Source organism: Hemitrygon akajei, chromosome 9 (genome assembly GCF_048418815.1).
Source record: "Hemitrygon akajei chromosome 9, sHemAka1.3, whole genome shotgun sequence".
Taxonomy (NCBI): Eukaryota; Metazoa; Chordata; class Chondrichthyes; order Myliobatiformes; family Dasyatidae; genus Hemitrygon; species Hemitrygon akajei.
In genome coordinates, this window is record NC_133132.1 from 155,118,684 (window position 1) to 155,138,012 (window position 19,329).

At 45.8% G+C, this 19,329-nt stretch overlaps 1 protein-coding gene across 4 annotated transcripts in view; it reads right to left on the minus strand.

Moving 5' to 3' along the window:
* LOC140733677 (nuclear receptor coactivator 7-like) overlaps positions 1-19,329 on the minus strand; it is a 140,443-nt gene that overhangs the window by 74,343 nt on the left and 46,771 nt on the right. For all 4 annotated transcript variants that reach the window (XM_073057352.1, XM_073057351.1, XM_073057350.1 and 1 more), the window contains one exon: positions 12,285-12,556. In XM_073057352.1, the coding sequence (XP_072913453.1) occupies positions 12,285-12,556 (272 nt within the window). The remainder of the gene's footprint in view (positions 1-12,284; positions 12,557-19,329) is intronic.

Here is a 19,329-nt window from a genome sequence, read left to right on the forward strand (position 1 = left end):
TCATTAGTGTAAAGCGAGTAGAGCAGGGGCCTAAGCACACAGTCTTGTGATGCACCTGTGCTGATGGAGATTGTGGAGATATTGTTGCCAGTCCAAATTGATTGGGATATGCAAGTGAGGAAATTGAGCAATTGCACAAGGAGGCATCGAGGCCAAAGTCTAGAAGCTTATTAATTTCGAGGGGATGATGTTATTAAATCCTGAGCAGTAATACATAAAGAGTATCCTAATGTATGCATCTTTGCAGTCCAGAGATACTTGCCTTTATTAACTGGAGTACAGAACATAAGAGCAGGGAAGACATAGGTCATAAAGGAGAAGGATCAGTGACAATTTTATAAAACATTGGTTAGGCTACAAGTGGTGTACTGTGGAGAAGATCAAGGTGGCTAAAGAGGAATACAGGAGAGAGCTGGAGAACAAGCTTAGGCAGAGTGGCACATGGGAGGTGTGGAGAGGCATGAAGAACATCACTGGCTTCAATCAGACTAGCTGCAGGACCTTGGAATGCAGTCGTGAATGGGCTAATGAGTTAAACCAATTCTCAATTCTTCAATAGGTTTGACAATTGCCCTCCTGTTCACAGCCCCCTCAGAACACCAGTTCAAGTGCCGAGGCACCCATTGTTCCCTCAGCACCAATGCCTCCCCTCCTCTCTCCAATTTAACACATAGATGAACAACTGTCTACATTCCCTCCTTGCCCTGAACCTACCATCCACACACGAACTGGTATCATCCCAATCTTCACCTCCCCCACCCCTTACCTTCCACCAACTCCCCAGTCATCATGGAATCACCTTCACGACTGAGCAGATGAGAAGGGCTCTGGGGAAACTCAGGCACGGCAAAGCATTAAGACCGGATGGTGTGGACCCCAAGGTCCTGAGGGAGTGCTGAGCAGCTGTGTAGAGTTCTCCTACTCATTTTCAATCTGAGTCTCAGCCTGGGAATGGTCCCAACTGTGTGGAAAACATCATGTGTGGTCCCAGTACCCAACAAGGACCAATGACTACCCTCCAGTGGCCCTGACCTCACACATCATGAAGACCCTAGAGAGGCTGATCCTGGCTTACCTCTGACCCCTGGTCAGATCAGCCCTTGATCCCCTGCAGTTTGTCTACCAGGAGCACATTGGAATCGGCGATCCTGTCATCTACCTGCAGAACAGAGATTAATCCTATTTCGATAAACAGGACAGCACAGATCATGATTTTTGATTTCTCAAGTGCCTTCAATACTGGGGAGAAAGCTCCGTTCAATGCAGGTTGGCACTTCCATTGTATCCTGGATAATGGACTAACTGACTGGCAAACCACAGTTTGTACAGCTACAAAGCTGTGTGTTAGACATGGCTATAAGCAGCACTGGGGCGCCACATGGGATTGTATTGGCTCCTTTCCTGTTTATCCTATATACCTCAGACTTTAAATACAGCATCGAGTCATGTTATCTACAGAAATTCTCTGATGACTCAGCAATAGTTGGGTGTATAAAGGGAGAACAGGAGGATGAATACAGGGCACCAGTGGAAGACATTGTCAAATGGTGTAAGCTGAATCATCTGCAGCTCTACATTAGTATGACAAAGGAGATGGAGATGAACTTTAGGAAGACTAAGCTAGCACTGCTCCCTGTTACTACTGATGGTGAGGATGTGGATGTGGTGAGGATCTACAAGTACCTGGGGGGGCAACTGGATGACAGACTTGAGTGGAGCACCAACACAGAGGCTGTATACAAGAAGGGCCAGAGTTGCCTCTATTTCCTGCGGAGACCGAGTTCCTTTGGAGTATGCAGGCCTCTCCTTCACATATTCTACTAGTCTGTTGTCGCCAGTACAATCTTTTATGCAGAAGTGTGCTGGGGCAATGGCATCAACACGGGTGATGCCAACAGCCTCAATAAACTGATTAGAAAGGCTGGCTCTGTTATAGGAGCCAAACAGAACATACTGGAGGCTGTGGTAGAACAAAGGACCCTATGGTAAATCCGGGCAATTCCAGACAATGTTTCTCACCCTCTGCATGCCATCTTGGCTGAACTGAGGAGAACTTTTAGTAATAAACTAAGACAAACTGCGCTGCTTCAAAGAGCGCTATATGAGGTCATTCTTACCCTCGGCCATTATGCTCTATAATGAGTCAACCTATAGCCGGAGAAGTGATTACCCCTCCTGTTAGACTGTTTGAGGTAACTTATTTTTATTCTTTCTTCTAATATCTGTATATCTATGTATTTGTAATGCTACTGTGACAATGTAATTTCCTTTGGGATCAATAAAGTATCTATCTATAGTTCTGGTCACACCATACAGGAAGGATGCAACTGCACTGAAGGGGGTGCAGAGGAGAATCACCAGGATGTTGCTTGGGATGGCGTATTTTAGTCTGAGAATAAACTGGATTTGTTATCCTTTGAATAGAGGACCTGATGGAGATATACCAAATTATGAGAGGCACAGGCAATTCATTTCACAGGGATATCTTAAAACTAGAGGGTTTAGATTTAGATGAAGGGTTAAGTGGTTAGGTAGGTTCTGAGAAAGAACTTATTTACCTGAAGCATTTGGAATCTAGAATCCAACGCTTATATGGTGCCTTAACATTCAAGCACTTGAAATTTAACATATATAGAAGGCCAAGTTCTGGTAAATGGGTTTAGTATAGATAAATTACTTGATAGTGAGCCACGAGACCTGCCTGTGTTGTACAACTCTATAAGGGAAGGGATAACAGTGAATACAACATTTTCATATGAGTTAAATTGTCTTTTCCTAAACCTCACTTTTATTATCCTTAATTATTTGGATGGAGGTTCAGAGTTATTGGCACTACTGTATATATTTGACATTATGCAATGGCCCATGTTGGTTAGTGTTTTTTCCCCCTTTTTTTGGGTTTTTAAAAAAATATTTCTTTTGTTCATAAATACTATGAGTTTGGGAGGTTATTATATATTGATTATCATATATTTGAATGCCTACTTAAACTATTAACTATGTACCCTCAAACTCTCTGTATTCATGTTTCATTTATGTTTGCTTAAAAATTAATAAAAAGATTTAAAAAGAAAGAAAGAACAGTGAATAGTGTCCATGATCCTAAATCCACACTGGCATAGGGGTAGGGTCAATGGCAGTCTGCAAACTGCCTTAACAGAAATTCGTGGTGTGATGTCAGAAGGCAGATATGTGATTGATAGCAACTGTCTGTTAAGTTAGTTTACTATAATAAACTAAATGAGGTAATATTGTAATTTATAAGTTTTTTAAATTATTTCAATATGTATTACACTGTACTGCTGCCACAAAACAACAGATTTCATAACGTAACACGCACAAAATGCTGGTGGAACGCGGCAGGCCAGGCAGCATCTATAGGGAGAAGCACTGTCAACGTTTCGGGCCGAGACCCTTCATCAGGACTAGCTGAAAGGAAAGATAGTAAGAGATTTGAAAGTAGGAGGGGGAGGGGAAAATGCAAAATGATAGGAAAAGACCGGAGGGGGTGGGGTGAAGCTGAGAGCCAGAAAGGTGATTGGCAAAAGGGATACAGAGCTGGAGAAGGGAAAGGATCATGGGATGGGAGGCCTAGGGAGAAAGAAAGGGGGAGGGGAGCACCAGAGGGAGATGGAGAACAGGCAGAGTGATGGGCAGAAGGGGAGAGAGAAAAGGAGGGGGTAAAATCTAAATATATCAGGGATGGGGTAAGAAGGGGAGGAGGGGCATTAACAGAAGTTAGAGAAGTCAATGTTCATGCCATCAGGTTGGAGGCTACCCAGCCGGTATATAAGGTGTTGTTCCTCCAACCTGAGTGCGGCTTCATCTTGACAGTAGAGGAGACCATGGATAGACATATCAGAATGGGAATGGGACGTGGAATTAAAATGTGTGGCCACTAGGAGATTCTGCTTCCTCTGGCAGACGGAGCGTAGGTGTTCAGCGAAACGGTTTCCCAGTCTGCGTCGGGTCTCACCAATAAATAAAAGGCCACACCGGGAGCACCGGACGCAGTATACCACACCAGCCGACTTACAGGTGAAGTGTCGCCTCACCTGGAAAGACATTCTGGGGCCCTGAATGGTGGTGAGGGGGGAAGTGTAAGGGCAGGTGTAGCACTTGTTCCGCTTGCAAGGATAAGTGCCAGGAGGGAGATTGGTGGGAGGGGATTGGGGGGGGGGGGGGCAAATGGACAAGGGAGTCGCGTAGGGAGCAATCCCTGCGGAAAGCAGAAAGAGTGGGGGGGGGGGGGAGGGAAAGATGTGCTTGGTAGTGGGATTCCGTTGGAGGTGGTAAATATTGGTACCAATGTCATAGGTAGGAAAAAGGAAGAGGTCCTGAAAACAGACTACAGGAAGTTAGGAAGTAAGTTGAGAAGCAGGACCTCAAAGGTAGTAATCTCAGGATTACTGCCTGTGCCACGTGACAGTGAGTATAGGAATAGAATTAGGTGGAGGATAAACACGTGGCTGAGGGATTGGAGCAGGTGACAGGGATTCAGATTTCTGGATCATTGGGACCTCTTTCGGGGCAGGTGAGACCTGTACAATAGGTTGCACTTGAATCCCAGGGGGACCAACATCCTGGCCGGGAGGTTTGCAAAGGCTGCTGGGGAGAGTTTAAACTAGAATTGTTGGGGGGTGGGAACCGAACTCAAGAGACTGGGGAAGAGGCAGTTGGCTCACCAATGGAGAAAGCTTGGAGACAGTGTGTGAGAGAGGATAGGCAGGTGATAGAGAAGGGACGCGCTCAGACCAACAGTTTGAGATGAGTCTATTTTAACCAAAGGAGTGTTGTGAACAAACCGGATCAGCTTAGAGCGTGGATTAGTACCAGAAGCTATAATGTGGTGGCCATTACAGAGACTTGGACAGCTCAGGGACAGGAATGGTTACTTCAAGTGTCGGGTTTTAGATGTTTCAGAAAGGACAGGGAGGGAGGCAAAAGAGGTGGGGGCATGGCACTGTTGATCAGAGATAGTGTCACGGCTGCAGAAAAGGTGGATGTCATGGAGGGATTGTCTACGGAGTTTCCATGGGTGGATGTTAGGAACAGGAAAGGGCCAATAACTCTATTGGGTGTTTTTTATAGGCCGCTCAATAGTAACAGGGATATCGAAGAGCAGATAGGGAAAGAGATCCTGGAAAGGTGTAACAAAAAGAGTTGTCGTGGTGGGAGATTTTAATTTCCCAAATATCGACTGGCATCTCCTTAGAGCAAGGGGTTCAGATGGGGTGGAGTTTGTTAGATGTGTTCAGGAAGGTTTCTTTACACAATATGTAGATAAGCCTACAAGAGTAGAGACTGTATTTGATTTGGTATTGGGAATTGAACCTGGTCAGGTGTCAGATCTCTCAGTGGGAGAGCATGTTGGAGATAGTGATCATAATTCTCTCTCCTTTACAATAGCATTGGAGAGAGATAGGAACAGACAAGTTAGAAAAGTGTTTAATTGGAGTAAGGGGAATTATGAGGCTAACAGGCAGGAACTTGGAAGCTTAAATTGGAAACAGATATTCTCAGGGAAAGGTACAGAAGAAATGTGGCAAATCTTCAGGGGATATTTGTGTGGAGTTCTGCACAGGTACGCTCCAGTGAGACAGGGAGGTTATGGGAGGGTAGAGGAACCATGGTGTACAAAGGCTGCAGTAAATCTAGTCAAGAAGAATAGAGCAGTTTACAAAAGGTTCAGAGAGTTAGGTAATGTTAGAGATCTAGAAGATTATCAGGCTAACAGCTGAAGAAGGAAATTAGGTGAGCAAGAAGGGGCCAAGAGAAGGCCTTGGCAGGCAGAATTAAGGAAAACCCCAAGGCATTCTACAAGTATGTGAAGAGCAAGAGGATAAAACGTGAAAGAATAGGACCTATCAAGTGTGACAGTGGGAAAGTGTGTATGGAACCGGAGGAAACAGCAGAGCTACTTAATGAATACTTTACTTCAGTATTCACTATGGAAAAGGATCTTGGTGATTGTAGTGATGACTTGCAGCGGACTGCAAAGCTTGAGCATGTAGATATTAAGAAAGAGGATGTGCTGGAGGTTTTGAAAATCATCAAGTTGGATAAGTCAGTGGGACCGGATGAGACGTACCCCAGGCTACTGTGGGAGGCAAGGGAGGAGATTGCTGAGCCTCTGGTAATGATCTTTGCATCATCAATGGGGACGGGAGAGGTTCCGGAGGACTGGAGGGTTGCGGATATTGTTCCCTTATTCAAGAAAGGGAGTAGAGATAGCCCAGGAAATTATAGACCAGTGAGTCTTACTTCAGTGGTTGGTAAGTTGATGGAGAAGATCCTGAGAGGCAGGATTTATGAACATTTGGGGAGGTATAATATGATTAGGAATAGTCAGCATGGCTTTGTAAAGGGCAGGTCTTGCCTTACGAGCCTGATTGAATTTTTTGAGGATATGACTAAACACACTGATGAAGGAAGAGCGGTAGATGTAGTGTATATGGATTTCAGCAAAGCATTTGATAAGGTACCCCATGCAAGACTTACTGAGAAAGTAAGGAGACATGGGATCCAAGGGGACATTGCTTTGTGGATCCAGAACTGGCTTGCCCACAGAAGACAAAGAGTGGTTGTAGACAGGTCATATTCTGCATGGAGGTCGGTCACCAGTGGTGTGCCTCAGGGATCTGTTCTGATTTTTATAAATTACCTGGATCAGGAAGTGGACGAATAGGTTAGTAAGTCTGCTGATGACATAAAGGGTGGGTGCGTTGTGGATAGTGTGGAGGGCTGTCAGAGGTTACAGTGGGACATTGATAGGATGCAAAACTGGGCTGAGAAGTGGCAGATGGAGCTCAACCCAGGCAAGTCTGAAGTGGTTCATTTTGGTAGGTCAAATATGATGGCAGAATATTGTATTAATGGTAAGACTCTTGGCAGTGTGGAATATCAGAGGGATCTTGGGGTACAAGTCCATAGGACACTCAAAGCAGTTGTGCAGGTCGACTCTGTGGTTAAGAAGGTGTATTAGCCTTCATCAATCATAGAATTGAATTTAGGAGCCAAGAGGTAATGCTGCAGCTACATAGGACCTTGGTCAGACCCCACTTGGAGTAGTGTGCTCAGTTCTGGTCGCCTTACTACAGGAAGGATTTGGAAACCATAGAAAGGGTGCAGAGGAGGTTTACAAGGATGTTGCTTGGATTGGGGAGCATGCCATGAAAAAAGGTTGAGTGAACTCTGCCTTTTCTCCTTGGAGCAACGGAGGATGAGAGGTGTCCTGATAGAGGTGTATAAGATGATGAGAGGCATTGATTATGTGGATAGTCAGAGGCTGTTTCCCAGGGCTGAAATGGTTGCCACAAGAGGGTACAGGTTTAGCTGCTTGGGAGTGGGTACAGAGGAGTTGTCAGGGGTAAGTTTTTAATGCAGAGAGTGGTGAGTGCCTGGAATGGGCTGCCAGCAGCGGTGTTGGAGGTGGATATGATAGGGTCTTTTAAGAGACTTATGGATAGGTACATGGAGCTTAGAAAAATAGAGGGCTATGGGTAACCCTAGTAATTTCTAAGGTCAGGACATGTTCGGCACATCTTTGTAGGCCGAAGAGCCTGTTTTGTGCTGTATGTTTTCTATGTTTCTATGATAGCAAACCTGATTCTGAGGTAATTTGTTTAATACATCTCTTGTAATTGGAGGATAGCAGATATGCTACTGCCTCCATAAATGGAAACTTCGGGATACTTAAAGTGACTAGACCTGCGGTAAATGTCGAAGGTTCACAAAAATTTCAGGAGAGTTTGGGAGCTGGAGTACAAGCCACAAGCACTTGGAGGCATCTGGGAGGGAGGAAATTACATGGACCTTTTGCTCTCGGATACTGTTGATTAAATACTTTAGAATTCACAGTTGGCAAGGAAACAGACAGCAGGGTGGAAAAAACAATTCTAATGAATCAGTCCTGTAGGTCTGAGGATTTTAATGGCACAGTAATTTAATGTTGTTGATTCACAACCACAGGGAGTGGGTTTTAACCACGTTCCCAAGTGATTTGTGCAGTCTACGTTCTCCTTGTGACCATGAATTTCTGCTAGGTGCACCAGTTTCCTCTCACTTCCCAAGGATATCCCATTAGGTTATATGGCTACTGTAAATTGTCCTAAGTATAGTTCAGAGGCAAAAAAAATTAACAATATGAATTGACAGCATATTATGTGAGTTTTGTTGTTGCAGGATAACCAGGAAATGAGGGTGAATGGGATTACAGAGGGCAATGGTCACGGTGTGGGTCAATGGGAGTCAGCAGTTTAAATAGTTTTGGCATGGACTAAATGGACTGAAGGGTCTGTTTCTGTGCTGTACTCCTCTGACTCTCTGACTACAAGTCAGGTAGCATTTATGGAGGATATAAACAGTCAACATTTCAGGCCAAAAACCTTCATTGAGACAGAGGAACAAAGTAAGAGCTGCAAAATGCATGACATGTAAAGCACGTTAGGCTGTGGCGATGGACAGAGAGAAACTGGGCTAATGGATGACTTGACCCGATACAGAGAAAATACGTAGATTTTGAGTGACTTTGATACTGAGTGCAGAAAGTTGCAAGTGACAAAATGTATTGTTCCTCATGCCTGCATCTGGCTTTGTTATAAGAACAGACCACAGACAGATTTCTCAGAATGAAAGCTAGATGGAGAATTTAAGTGGCAGGAAATAGAAAGCTCTTAAGTCACTCCTGCAGACTGAATGCAGGTGCTCTGCAAGGTAGTCACACAATGTACACATTGTGAATACTAAACAAGAGAATTGCTGTGGAACATCTCTGGAACCAGACCATAATATTCAAAGTCTTTGGTTGATCTAGTCTTATTTTTTAACTGTTTCTCATGTAAACTGAAGGCAGCATAATTAAATCTATACGACCACGAATGCCTTCACAAAATCAGCGTAGGTTTTACGATGAACAAGAAATAAGTTAAACAACAGGACCATCAAGAAATAAAAGCAAGAGTGGCCCATTAAGATACCGTAGATGTCGGATTATAAGCCGCTACTTTTTTCCCACATTTTGAACAGCTTTGAACACTGCGGCCTTTACTACGGTGCGGCTAATGCATGATTTTTTTTCATGCCGCCAAAAACATTTTGCCTCGTAACAGTAGACCAATAAAATTGATGAGTAGTTCACAGAGGTCCAATGAAATTGTACGATAAATCAAGCGCACTTTCACAATTAAATTATTGTAAATCAGTCATTTGTACTCACCCTCATCAACATGGAAAACACTCGAAGAAAAGCATTGTGCTGCCTTTATGGCAGTTATTTAGTTTATAATATTTTCGCTTAGTAATTCATTTGTTAGTATTTTCTAGTTAAAGTTAGAAGTACTACATCCCGGGATACTATGACGTCACATCCGGTTTCGCCGCGTCTTGTGGGAAATACCGGTTTGCGATAAACGGGAAGGTGGGGGGGAGCGGCATTAGACCCGATCGAAAACGCTGCTTTTAAGTTAAAGGCGATCAATAACTTTTCCTGGTAGGCTGCAGTATATATTTTTTTTTACCAGTCCTAAGGAGATATTGGAATGTTGTTCGTGCACTGTTCAGTAAAAAAGTATACGCAACGTAATTTGTGTGTTACCGATACGTATGTATATTTAAAAGTAGCCGTGTTAGAGGCACGGTTCGAAAAAAAGCATTTGCAATATGTATTTGTTTATGTTACCATATGGATTTAATTAAAAGTTAAAAAATCCTCACGTGTAGTATCTTTCTGTGTAAATATCTCATATTACAACGTGGGACACCTGCGGCCTAAAATCCGGTGCGGCTTGTACAAGTACAAAATTGATTTTCTTTCTAAAATTAGAGCCAGCGGCTTTTAATCAGGTGCGCTCTGTAGTGCGAAATCTACGGTTCTTTACTAGTGCTCTACCAATCAGTAAATTCAAGCCTGCACAGTGTCTTACCCACCTTCCTATTACAACTCCAAGTTCTTTGATTTTTGAATGCTATGGAAATCAATCTCAACCTGAGCAACTGAGCTCCCATAACCTCCGGAAACAAATATGCAAAAAATTACCACCCTGTTCATAAATACTTTTCATCTGAATATCCTGAATGGCTAAGCCTTCATCCTGAAATTACAAGCCCTAACAGCAGAAACTCCAGCTCAAGAAACAATTTCTCACATTTATTCTCCCAGAATTTTGTACTTATAAGAACATCTTTAACATTTCTAAACAATATTCTTCCTCACTCTCTGAAAAGGGTAGCCCCTTCATTTATGAAATCAATCCAGTGATGTCATCACCTTTAGTGCCAGCCACCAACTTCTCATTCTGAACATCAATTTGCATGCCAAATCAACTGGGCCATGTTTCAAACCTATTCGTTCTACGTAACCCAGAATGAAATTCTGCTCACTTCCTCTCCACCACAAAATCTGACTGCTTGCATCTCTGCTATAGTGCATCAGTTACCATTTCAGCCTGTTACTGAAACTTGCTTTAAGAAGTAAACTCCTTTCAAACAAGATGTTTAAAAAATGTTAAGGAGATGCAGCATGGAAATAGGTTATTTGGGCTAGAGTCTGTGTGAAACACCAAGCACCCATTTCTACTGATTCTACACTAATGCCATTTAATTTACCCTACATTGCTACCAACTCCCATTATATTCCTCCACTCACCCACACACTAAGATCAAGTTAGAGTGGCAAATTTACCTAACATCTGGCCCTCAACCTCCCCTGGACTTTTCGGTAATTTAAACCCATCACCTCCCACAGAACAGATAAATTCTTATAATCTGTCTAGTACAAGTTCACATTGCCTTGTCTCCCAATCTCATATTTTTATCCTTAACTCCATCCTGTTAAGCCATTAGCTTTAATATGTCACAACACCTTGTAGTACAGGAACAGATCCACCAGCCTGATCATAGCCCCAAATTTGCAACTTTTGAATCCTGCATAGTGTTGTTTAAATGCGGAGAGAGTCTCTGCATGAGAGCTAGTCCCAGGTCATCAACTCTCCAGTGAAACAATTTCACTCATCTCCCCTCTAATCCTTCTTCCAGTTACTATAAATCCATGCCCCAGGTCTTTGCCTTTCTACTCAGGGAAACAGATTCTTCCTATTTGCTCTGTCCATTTGCTTTAGACATTTGATGAGGATGTTAGGAGAATTCAGGGTGACTTGGATAGGCTGGGTGAGTGGGCAGATACTTGGCAGATGCCGTTTAATGTGAATAAGTGTGAGGTTATCCACTTTGGGAGTAAGAACAGGAAGGCAGATTATTATCTGAACGGTATAGAGTTGGGTAAGGGAGTAATACAAAGAGATCTCGGAGTCCTTGTTCATCAGTCACTGAAGGTGAATGAGCAAGTGCAGCAGGCAGTGAAGAAGGCTAATGGAATGTTGGCCTTTATTACAAAGGGAATTGAGTACAAGAGCAAGGAAATCCTCTTGCATTTGTACAGAGCCCTGGTGAGACCACACCTGGAGTATTGTGTACAGTTTTGGTCTCCAGGGTTAAGGAAGGACATCCTGGCTGTAGAGGAAGTGCAGCGTAGATTCACGAGGTTAATTCCTGGGATGTCTGGACTGTCTTACGCAGAGAGGTTAGAGAGACTGGGCTTGTACACGCTGGAATTAAGGAGATTGAGAGGGGATCTGATTGCAACATATAAGATTATTAAGGGATTGGACAAGATAGAGGCAGGAAATATGTTCCAGATGCTGGGAGAGTCCAGTACCAGAGGGCATGGTTTGAGAATAAGGGGTAGGTCATTTAGGACAGAGTTAAGGAAAAACTTCTTCTCCCAGAGTTGTGGGGGTCTGGAATGCACTGCCTCAGGAGGTAGTGGAGGCCAATTCTCTGGATGCTTTCAAGAAGGAGCTAGATAGGTATCTTATGGATAGGGGAATCAAGGGATATGGGGACAAGGCAGGAACTGGGTATTGACAGGAATTGATCAGCCATGATCTCAAAATGGCGGTGCAGGCTCGAAGGGCCAAATGGTCTACTTCTGCACCTATTGTCTATTGTCTATTATCTTTGTTCTAGGGATACAGCCCTAATCTCTCCAATCTTTCTATATGCAATATTAGTCTTTCTTAGTTCTACTTTCAGGACAACTTGTGCATCACAATAAATTGAATGTATATGCATCCATTGTGGAGTTCCTGTTCCAAAAAGTAAAAATTTTGCTTGTATTTTTTCACTTTGTAACACCATTAACACTTTTCCATCATGCATTTTCATTTTACATAACTGAAAAAATCTTCAGCTATAAAATCTGTGTATGATGATTTACAATTACCTACCAGACGAGTAAAAATTCTTAAGCTCTGCACGTCGGATTTCTTTCCTTTGAACAGATTTTCTTTTGTCATCTGCAGGATTATCCCTTTTTTTCAACGAATTTTCTGAATTATCCATCAATTTTTCATTGTCAATCATATGTCGTGAAGACACACGGAGATTTTCTTTAGTGTCATCTTCACCAGTTTGTATTTCTATTATAGGCAATGGATTTTCAGTATTGCAGCTTGTAGATTCCGCTTCCTTTTGTTTTAGTTGCTTTGTTCTTTTCAACCTTAAAATAAAACAATGTGCACGTAAATACAACTTGCATCTAGAGAAATTATAGTAGAAATGTAATTTTCACTGAAGTACTCTGCAATGCACGATGATGATGAGGAGGAAGAGGCGGCCAGGGATGATTTTATGAAATATAATTCATTTTACTTCTCATCTTATGACTGGATACATTTCAAATAAGAAAGTGCCATTATCTGAGCACATTACAAAACATACTCTTATTGCCAAAATCACTCATTTCAGTTTTGGATTTTCAACTGCTTTAGCTTCAGCAAGTTTGAGGAAGTTCCAAATTTCAAATATCATTTGTGCAAAGAACATTCTATTGCTATCACCTGGAACAGTTCCTCTCTAAATTTAAGATTATGACATCAATTTTGAACTCCTTTGACCTAAAGAAAATGCTTCAAAATAGATTTTAAGTATTATATAAATAATTAAAAGCCTGGAACTATGAAGGAGCAATGTGATTAAGGGATTCATGAACAGCAATCATTCATATTGGAAAAAGGTCATTAAAGTAAACGGCTGCAATAAGGAATCACAAAACAAGGGGGTAAATGATTATGTTAAGCTCTGCTTAAATTGCATCTGGAATAGTTTAATTATTTTTGGCAACATTTTCACATTAGAGGATTAAAATTAGTATGTACAATGGTTAAAAGCATTGAAGAACAAGAGGGTGAACAGGACACTCTCAATTCTTCTTTTTAAATTATTAATAAAATGTTGTGAAAGTAGCAAAGGTCTGCTACATCATAGTGAAGTATTCTACATGGTCCATCTTTGAATTAGTGTGCAACTATTATCTCTTTTTTTGTTTTCCTAACTTCTAACTAGGATACAAGGAGAACCCACTGTTTCTCTTGATTGTGTACTTTAAAAGTAAACTGGAAAAACTGGCTTAAAAGAACAAACTGCACATTCAGATGCTTTTCTAGCTATTGCCTACTGTACTTCTTTTACAATGATCCAATTAAACTCAACTTTGAGTTGAGCCTGGATGGTCTGCTAAAACAATCAGTCATTTCAAATTGACCTACTGCAATTGACCTTTTATTCTGCAGCATTCTCCTTCAAAATCAGTTTTATTAATCATGATGCATAGATTTCACCTTATTAATGTTCATTTTTCCACTGTAAATTAATATATCAATTCAATATATTCATGTACACCAAGAGAAGGAATTGGAAATATTTGAACTCAGTTGTAATTCTAGGTTATTGGCATGCTTTAAAAATCTAGAGCAACAATTGCAATGAATGGTAATACATGCTTCCATAAAAACAGCAGAGCCATTCAAACGTTGTTTCTTAATGCCTCATAAAGCGCATGCCTCTACATACATATGTACATGTACATACATGTATACATATGTGTATGTGTGTGTATATATATAAGCAATAGAAAATGAGCCTCAACGGCTGGCACCAGGCATCAATTCATGGAATGACTTAACAGTAGCATATGATAACCCAAAGATTTAATTTCTGCTGCCCTCTGACCTTCTCCTTTTGTGTTTTCATCTTCAGGCCTTCTTCATTATATTTCCTTTATTCCATCTTTTGCCCAATACAGATAACAAATTATGGGTCTGAGATATTAAGTGTTGCCTTCTCTATAAACACTGCCTGATTTGCTGAGCATTTCTAATATATTATATTTTTGAATGCGAAGACTCCATTTCAAGAGGCATTTTGGGCATGTGGTTTTCCTATGTCCAATTAGAGAGTTTCAGATGAGAGGAATCGAAAAACAGAGGGAGTATCCTATCAGCTATTAGTAGCTTTATGTTTGTCAATATATTGTAGAGTTACTCAGTATTAGGTAAAAATAATGTTGACTGGTGAAAATTAAATAAATCCAAAAACTTACAAAACAAACAGGATGATGTTAACATAGTGTCTAATTGATTTTTTAAGCTACTAGTTTCCTCTATAGTAACTGTGACACAGTTGTGGTTTCCAAGAAAAAAAAGAATTCAAATCTTTGCCATACACCTTTGCAACCAAAGGCATAACTGCCTACTCCTACATATGACATTACCAGCCAACAGAAAACATGACATCAACCCAACCAAGATATTGTTTCAGCATTACTCATGAGATGACATCACTGTAGCGGTGTGCTACGCGCAGCGCTGAAATTACGACACGGAGTCGGTAAACTGCAACCACGGAATGTTTATTTCAAAAACACAGTCTTGCTTTAAAGCCTGTCTCCCCCCACTCGATACTTCGAGAGGCACGTAACTGAAACTCCTTGAGGCTATGTATCTTTGTCTCTGGCTCTGGCTAATTGTCAGCCGGTTCGAGTGTGCTAGTAATTGGGTCGCCACATAACCCCCCCCCAGAACCGGCGGTACACCCCCCAATGTCCACAGTCTGGGCCGGGCCCTGTTTGGGAGGTCGGCCTCTGCGCCGCGGTGCCGGAAACTCGACCGGTTGCGCCAAGTCCACGTGGGCCGGTTTGAGTCGGTCCACCGTGAAAACCTCCTCTCTCCCCCCAACGTCCAGCACGAACGTGGACCCGTCGTTTCTGATCACCGTAAACGGCCCCTCGTAGGGCCGTTGCAGCGGTGGCCGATGCCCGCCCCGGCGTACAAACACAAACTTACAGTTCTGCAGATCTTTGGGTACGCAGGTCGGGTGCTGCCCATGCTGCGAAGTGGGCATGGGGGCCAGGGCACCGAGTCTCTCGTGTAGTCTGCCCAGGACCGCTGCGGGTTCTTCCTCTCGCCCCCTTGGGGCTGGTATGAACTCCCCGGGAACGACCAGGGGCGCGCCGTACACCAACTCGGCCGACGAAGCGTGCAGATCGTCTTTGGGCGCCGTGCGGACGCCGAGCAGGACCCAGGGAAGCTCGTCCGCCCAGTTAGCTCCTCGCAGGCGGGCCATGAGAGCCGACTTCAGGTGGCGGTGGAAACGCTCCACCAGTCCGTTCGACTGTGGGTGGTAGGCAGTGGTGTGATGCAGCTGAGTCCCCAACAGGTTGGCCATCGCTGACCAGAGGCTGGAGGTGAACTGGGCACCTCTGTCGGAGGTAATGTGGGCCGGGACACCAAAGCGGGACACCCAGGTGGCGATCAGCGCCCGGGCGCAAGATTCGGAGGTGGTGTCGGTGAGCGGGACCGCCTCTGGCCATCTTGTGAACCTGTCCACGATAGTCAGGAGGTGCCGCGCCCCGCGTGACACTGGCAGGGGGCCCACGATATCCACATGAATGTGGTCGAAACGCCGGTGGGTGGGGTGGAATTGCTGCGGCGGGGCCTTGGTGTGTCGCTGCACCTTGGCCGTCTGGCAGTGCAGGCACGTTCTGGCCCAGTCACGGACCTGCTTGCGGAGTCCGTGCCAAACGAACCTGCTGGAGACCATCCGGACGGTAGTGCGGATGGAGGGGTGGGCCAAGTTATGAATGGAGTCGAACACACGTCGTCGCCAAGGTGCCGGGACGACGGGACGGGGCTGGCCGGTGGCGACGTCACAGAGTAGGGTCCTCTCACCTGGGCCTACGGGGAGGTCCTGGAGCTGCAAACCGGAGACTGCGGTTCTGTAACACGGGATCTCCTCATCTGCCAACTGTGCCTCAGCCAGTGCCTCAAAGTCTACCCCTTGGGAAAGGGCGTGAATGTTAGGGCGAGAGAGCGCATCCACCACGACATTGTCCTTACCCGAGACGTGCCGGACGTCCGTCGTGTATTCAGAGATGTAGGACAGATGGCGTTGCTGGCGGGACGACCAGGGATCGGACACCTTTGTGAATGTAAAGGTAAGCGGTTTGTGGTCCGTGAACGCGGTGAAGGGCCTACCTTCTAAGAAGTATCTGAAATGCCGGATTGCCAGGTATAGCGCCAACAGCTCCCGGTCGAAAGCACTGTACTTGAGCTCGGGTGGCCGCAGGTGTTTGCTGAAAAGCGCCAGGGGTTGCCAGCGGCCCGCGATGAGCTGCTCCAGTACCCCACCGACTGCCGTGTTAGAGGCATCCACCGTGAGGGCGGTAGGGACGTCCATTCTGGGGTGCACTAGCATCGTGGCATTCGCCAAGGCATCCTTCGTTTGAATGAAAGCGGCGGCGGACACCTCGTCCCAGGTAATGTCCTTGCCCGGACCGGACAGCAAGGCGAACAGGGGGCGCATGATCCGGGCAGCTGAAGGGAGGAAACGGTGGTAGAAATTGACCATACCTACGAATTCCTGGAGGCCTTTGACCGTGGTGGGTCGGGGGAAATGACGGACCGCATCTACCTTAGCGGGCAGAGGGGTTGCCCCGTCTGTGGTAATCCTGTGGCCCAGGAAGTCAATGGTGTCGAGCCCGAACTGGCATTTGGCCAGGTTGATCGTTAGACCGTAGTCACTCAGCCGGGCAAAGAGCTGTCGGAGGTGGGACAGTTGCTCCTGACGACTGCTGCTGGCTATGAGGATGTCGTCCAAATAGATGAATGCGAAGTCCAGGTCGCGTCCCACCGCGTCCATCAACCGCTGGAACGTCTGTGCGGCATTCTTCAGGCCGAACGGCATGCGGAGGAACTCGAAAAGGCCGAACGGGGTGATGAGAGCCGTTTTGGGGATGTCATCCGGATGCATCGGGATTTGATGGTATCCGTGGATTAGGTCTACCTTGGAGAAGATCTGCGCGCCGTGCAGGTTGGCTGCAAAGTCCTGAATGTGCGGCACAGGGTAGCGGTCCGGTGTTGTAGCCTCGTTCAGCCTGCGGTAGTCGCCGCATGGTCTCCAGCCCCCTGTCGCCTTGGGCACCATGTGCAGGGGGGAGGCCCATGGGCTGTCGGACCGCCGAATTATCCCCAATTCCTCCATCCGCGTGAACTCCTCCTTCGCCAGTCGGAGCTTGTCCGGGGGAAGCCGCCGAGCGCGGGCATGGAGGGGTGGTCCCTGGGTCAGGATGTGGTGCTGTACACCGTGTCGGGGCATGGCTGCCGTGAACTGTGATGCCAGAACCGATGGGAAATCCACCAGGACCCTGGTGAAGCCGTTGCCGGACAGCGTGATGGAGCCGAGGTGAGGGGCTGGCAACTGGGCTGCACCCAGGGGGAATGTCTGAAAGGTCTCGGCGTGAACCAGTCTCTTCCTGGGCAGGTCCACCAGTAGGCTGTGAGCCCGCAAGAAATCCGCACCCAGAAGCGGTTGGGCTACGGCGGCCAGTGTAAAGTCCCACGTAAACTTGCTGGAGTCGAGCCGTAGCTGCACCGGACGGGTGCCATAAGTCCTTATGGTGCTGCCGTTCGCGGCCCGTAGGGGGGGACCCGGCGCCCTGCTGCGGGTGTCGTAACTCGTCGGAGGTATGACGCTGATCTCGGCACCGGTGTCGACCAAAAACCAGCGTCCCGACTGTTTGTCCCAGACATACAGGAGGCTATCCCGATGGCCAGCCGTCGTAGCCATCAGCGACGGCTGGCCCTGGCGTTTCCCGTGGAACTGGCAGGGCGGGCGACAATGACGGGCATCTGCGCCCCACCGCTGGTGGTAGAAACACCAGTGTTCGTTGGGCTCCGCACCCCGGCCTCTGGGTTTAGCAGGCTCTGCGGCCGGGCCTGGACTGGTTTGCCGCTGGGAGCGTGGCCGGGTGATCTGTGCGATGGACGCCCCACTCACCTTCTTGGCGTTCCACAGCGCGTCCGCCCGGGCTGCCACCTTCCGGGGGTCGCTGAAATCCGCGTCGGACAGCGGCAGGCGTATGTCCTCGGGCAGCTGCTCCAGGAAAGCCTGCTCAAACATGAGGCAGGGTGTGTGTCCGTCGGCCAGAGACAACATCTCATTCATTAAAGCCGATGGAGGTCTGTCTCCCAAACCATCCAGGTGCAGTAAACGGGCAGCTCGCTCGCGGCGGGAGAGCCCGAAAGTCCTTATGAGCAGGGCTTTGAATTCCGTGTACTTGCCGTCCGCCGGGGGAGACTGTACGAACTCCGCGACCTGGGCCGCTGTGTCCTGGTCGAGGGAGCTCACCACGTAGTAGTAACGGGTGTCCTCTGAGGTTATTTGCCGAACATGGAATTGGGCTTCTGCTTGCTGAAACCATAGGTGAGGTCGTAGCGTCCAGAAGCTTGGCAGCTTCAAGGAAACCGCGTTAACAAACGCAGCGTCTGCCATCTCCGGTCCAAAAAAACGGTTGGACCGTCGGGGTCACCAATGTAGCGGTGTGCTACGCGCAGCGCTGAAATTACGACACGGAGTCGGTAAACTGCAACCACGGAATAAGTTTATTTCAAAAACACAGTCTTGCTTTAAAGCCTGTCTCCCCCCACTCGATACTTCGAGAGGCACGTCACTGAAACTCCTTGAGGCTATGTATCTTTGTCTCTGGCTCTGGCTAATTGTCAGCCGGTTCGAGTGTGCTAGTAATTGGGTCACCACATCACCATAATTTAGTACCTGAGAAACACTGGTTAGGAAATCCAGCAAACCTGACACAATATGGTACTTGTGAACAAAGACAAATCATCTATAATTAAAGTACAATAATCCAACATCTGAAAGTTCATGTTTTGATGGTTCGGCATCTGACTCATTCATTGGTCTGGTTTGAGATGAAGGTTCCCAGTTGCAAGTAGGGTGTGTAAACAGAATGGGGTTGTGTTTCAAAAGCCAGAAGTCAGGAACACCCATGCTTGTAGCTGGAGCTAAGGACCAGAGTACTTATCCATTTCCTCTTCTGCTTAAACTTGTAAGGTTAGGTGGAAAATTTATTATTGAATAGGTAGTAGGAAAAAGTTCAAATAATTTGAGTCTTAATAGTAGTGACATCTAATTGTC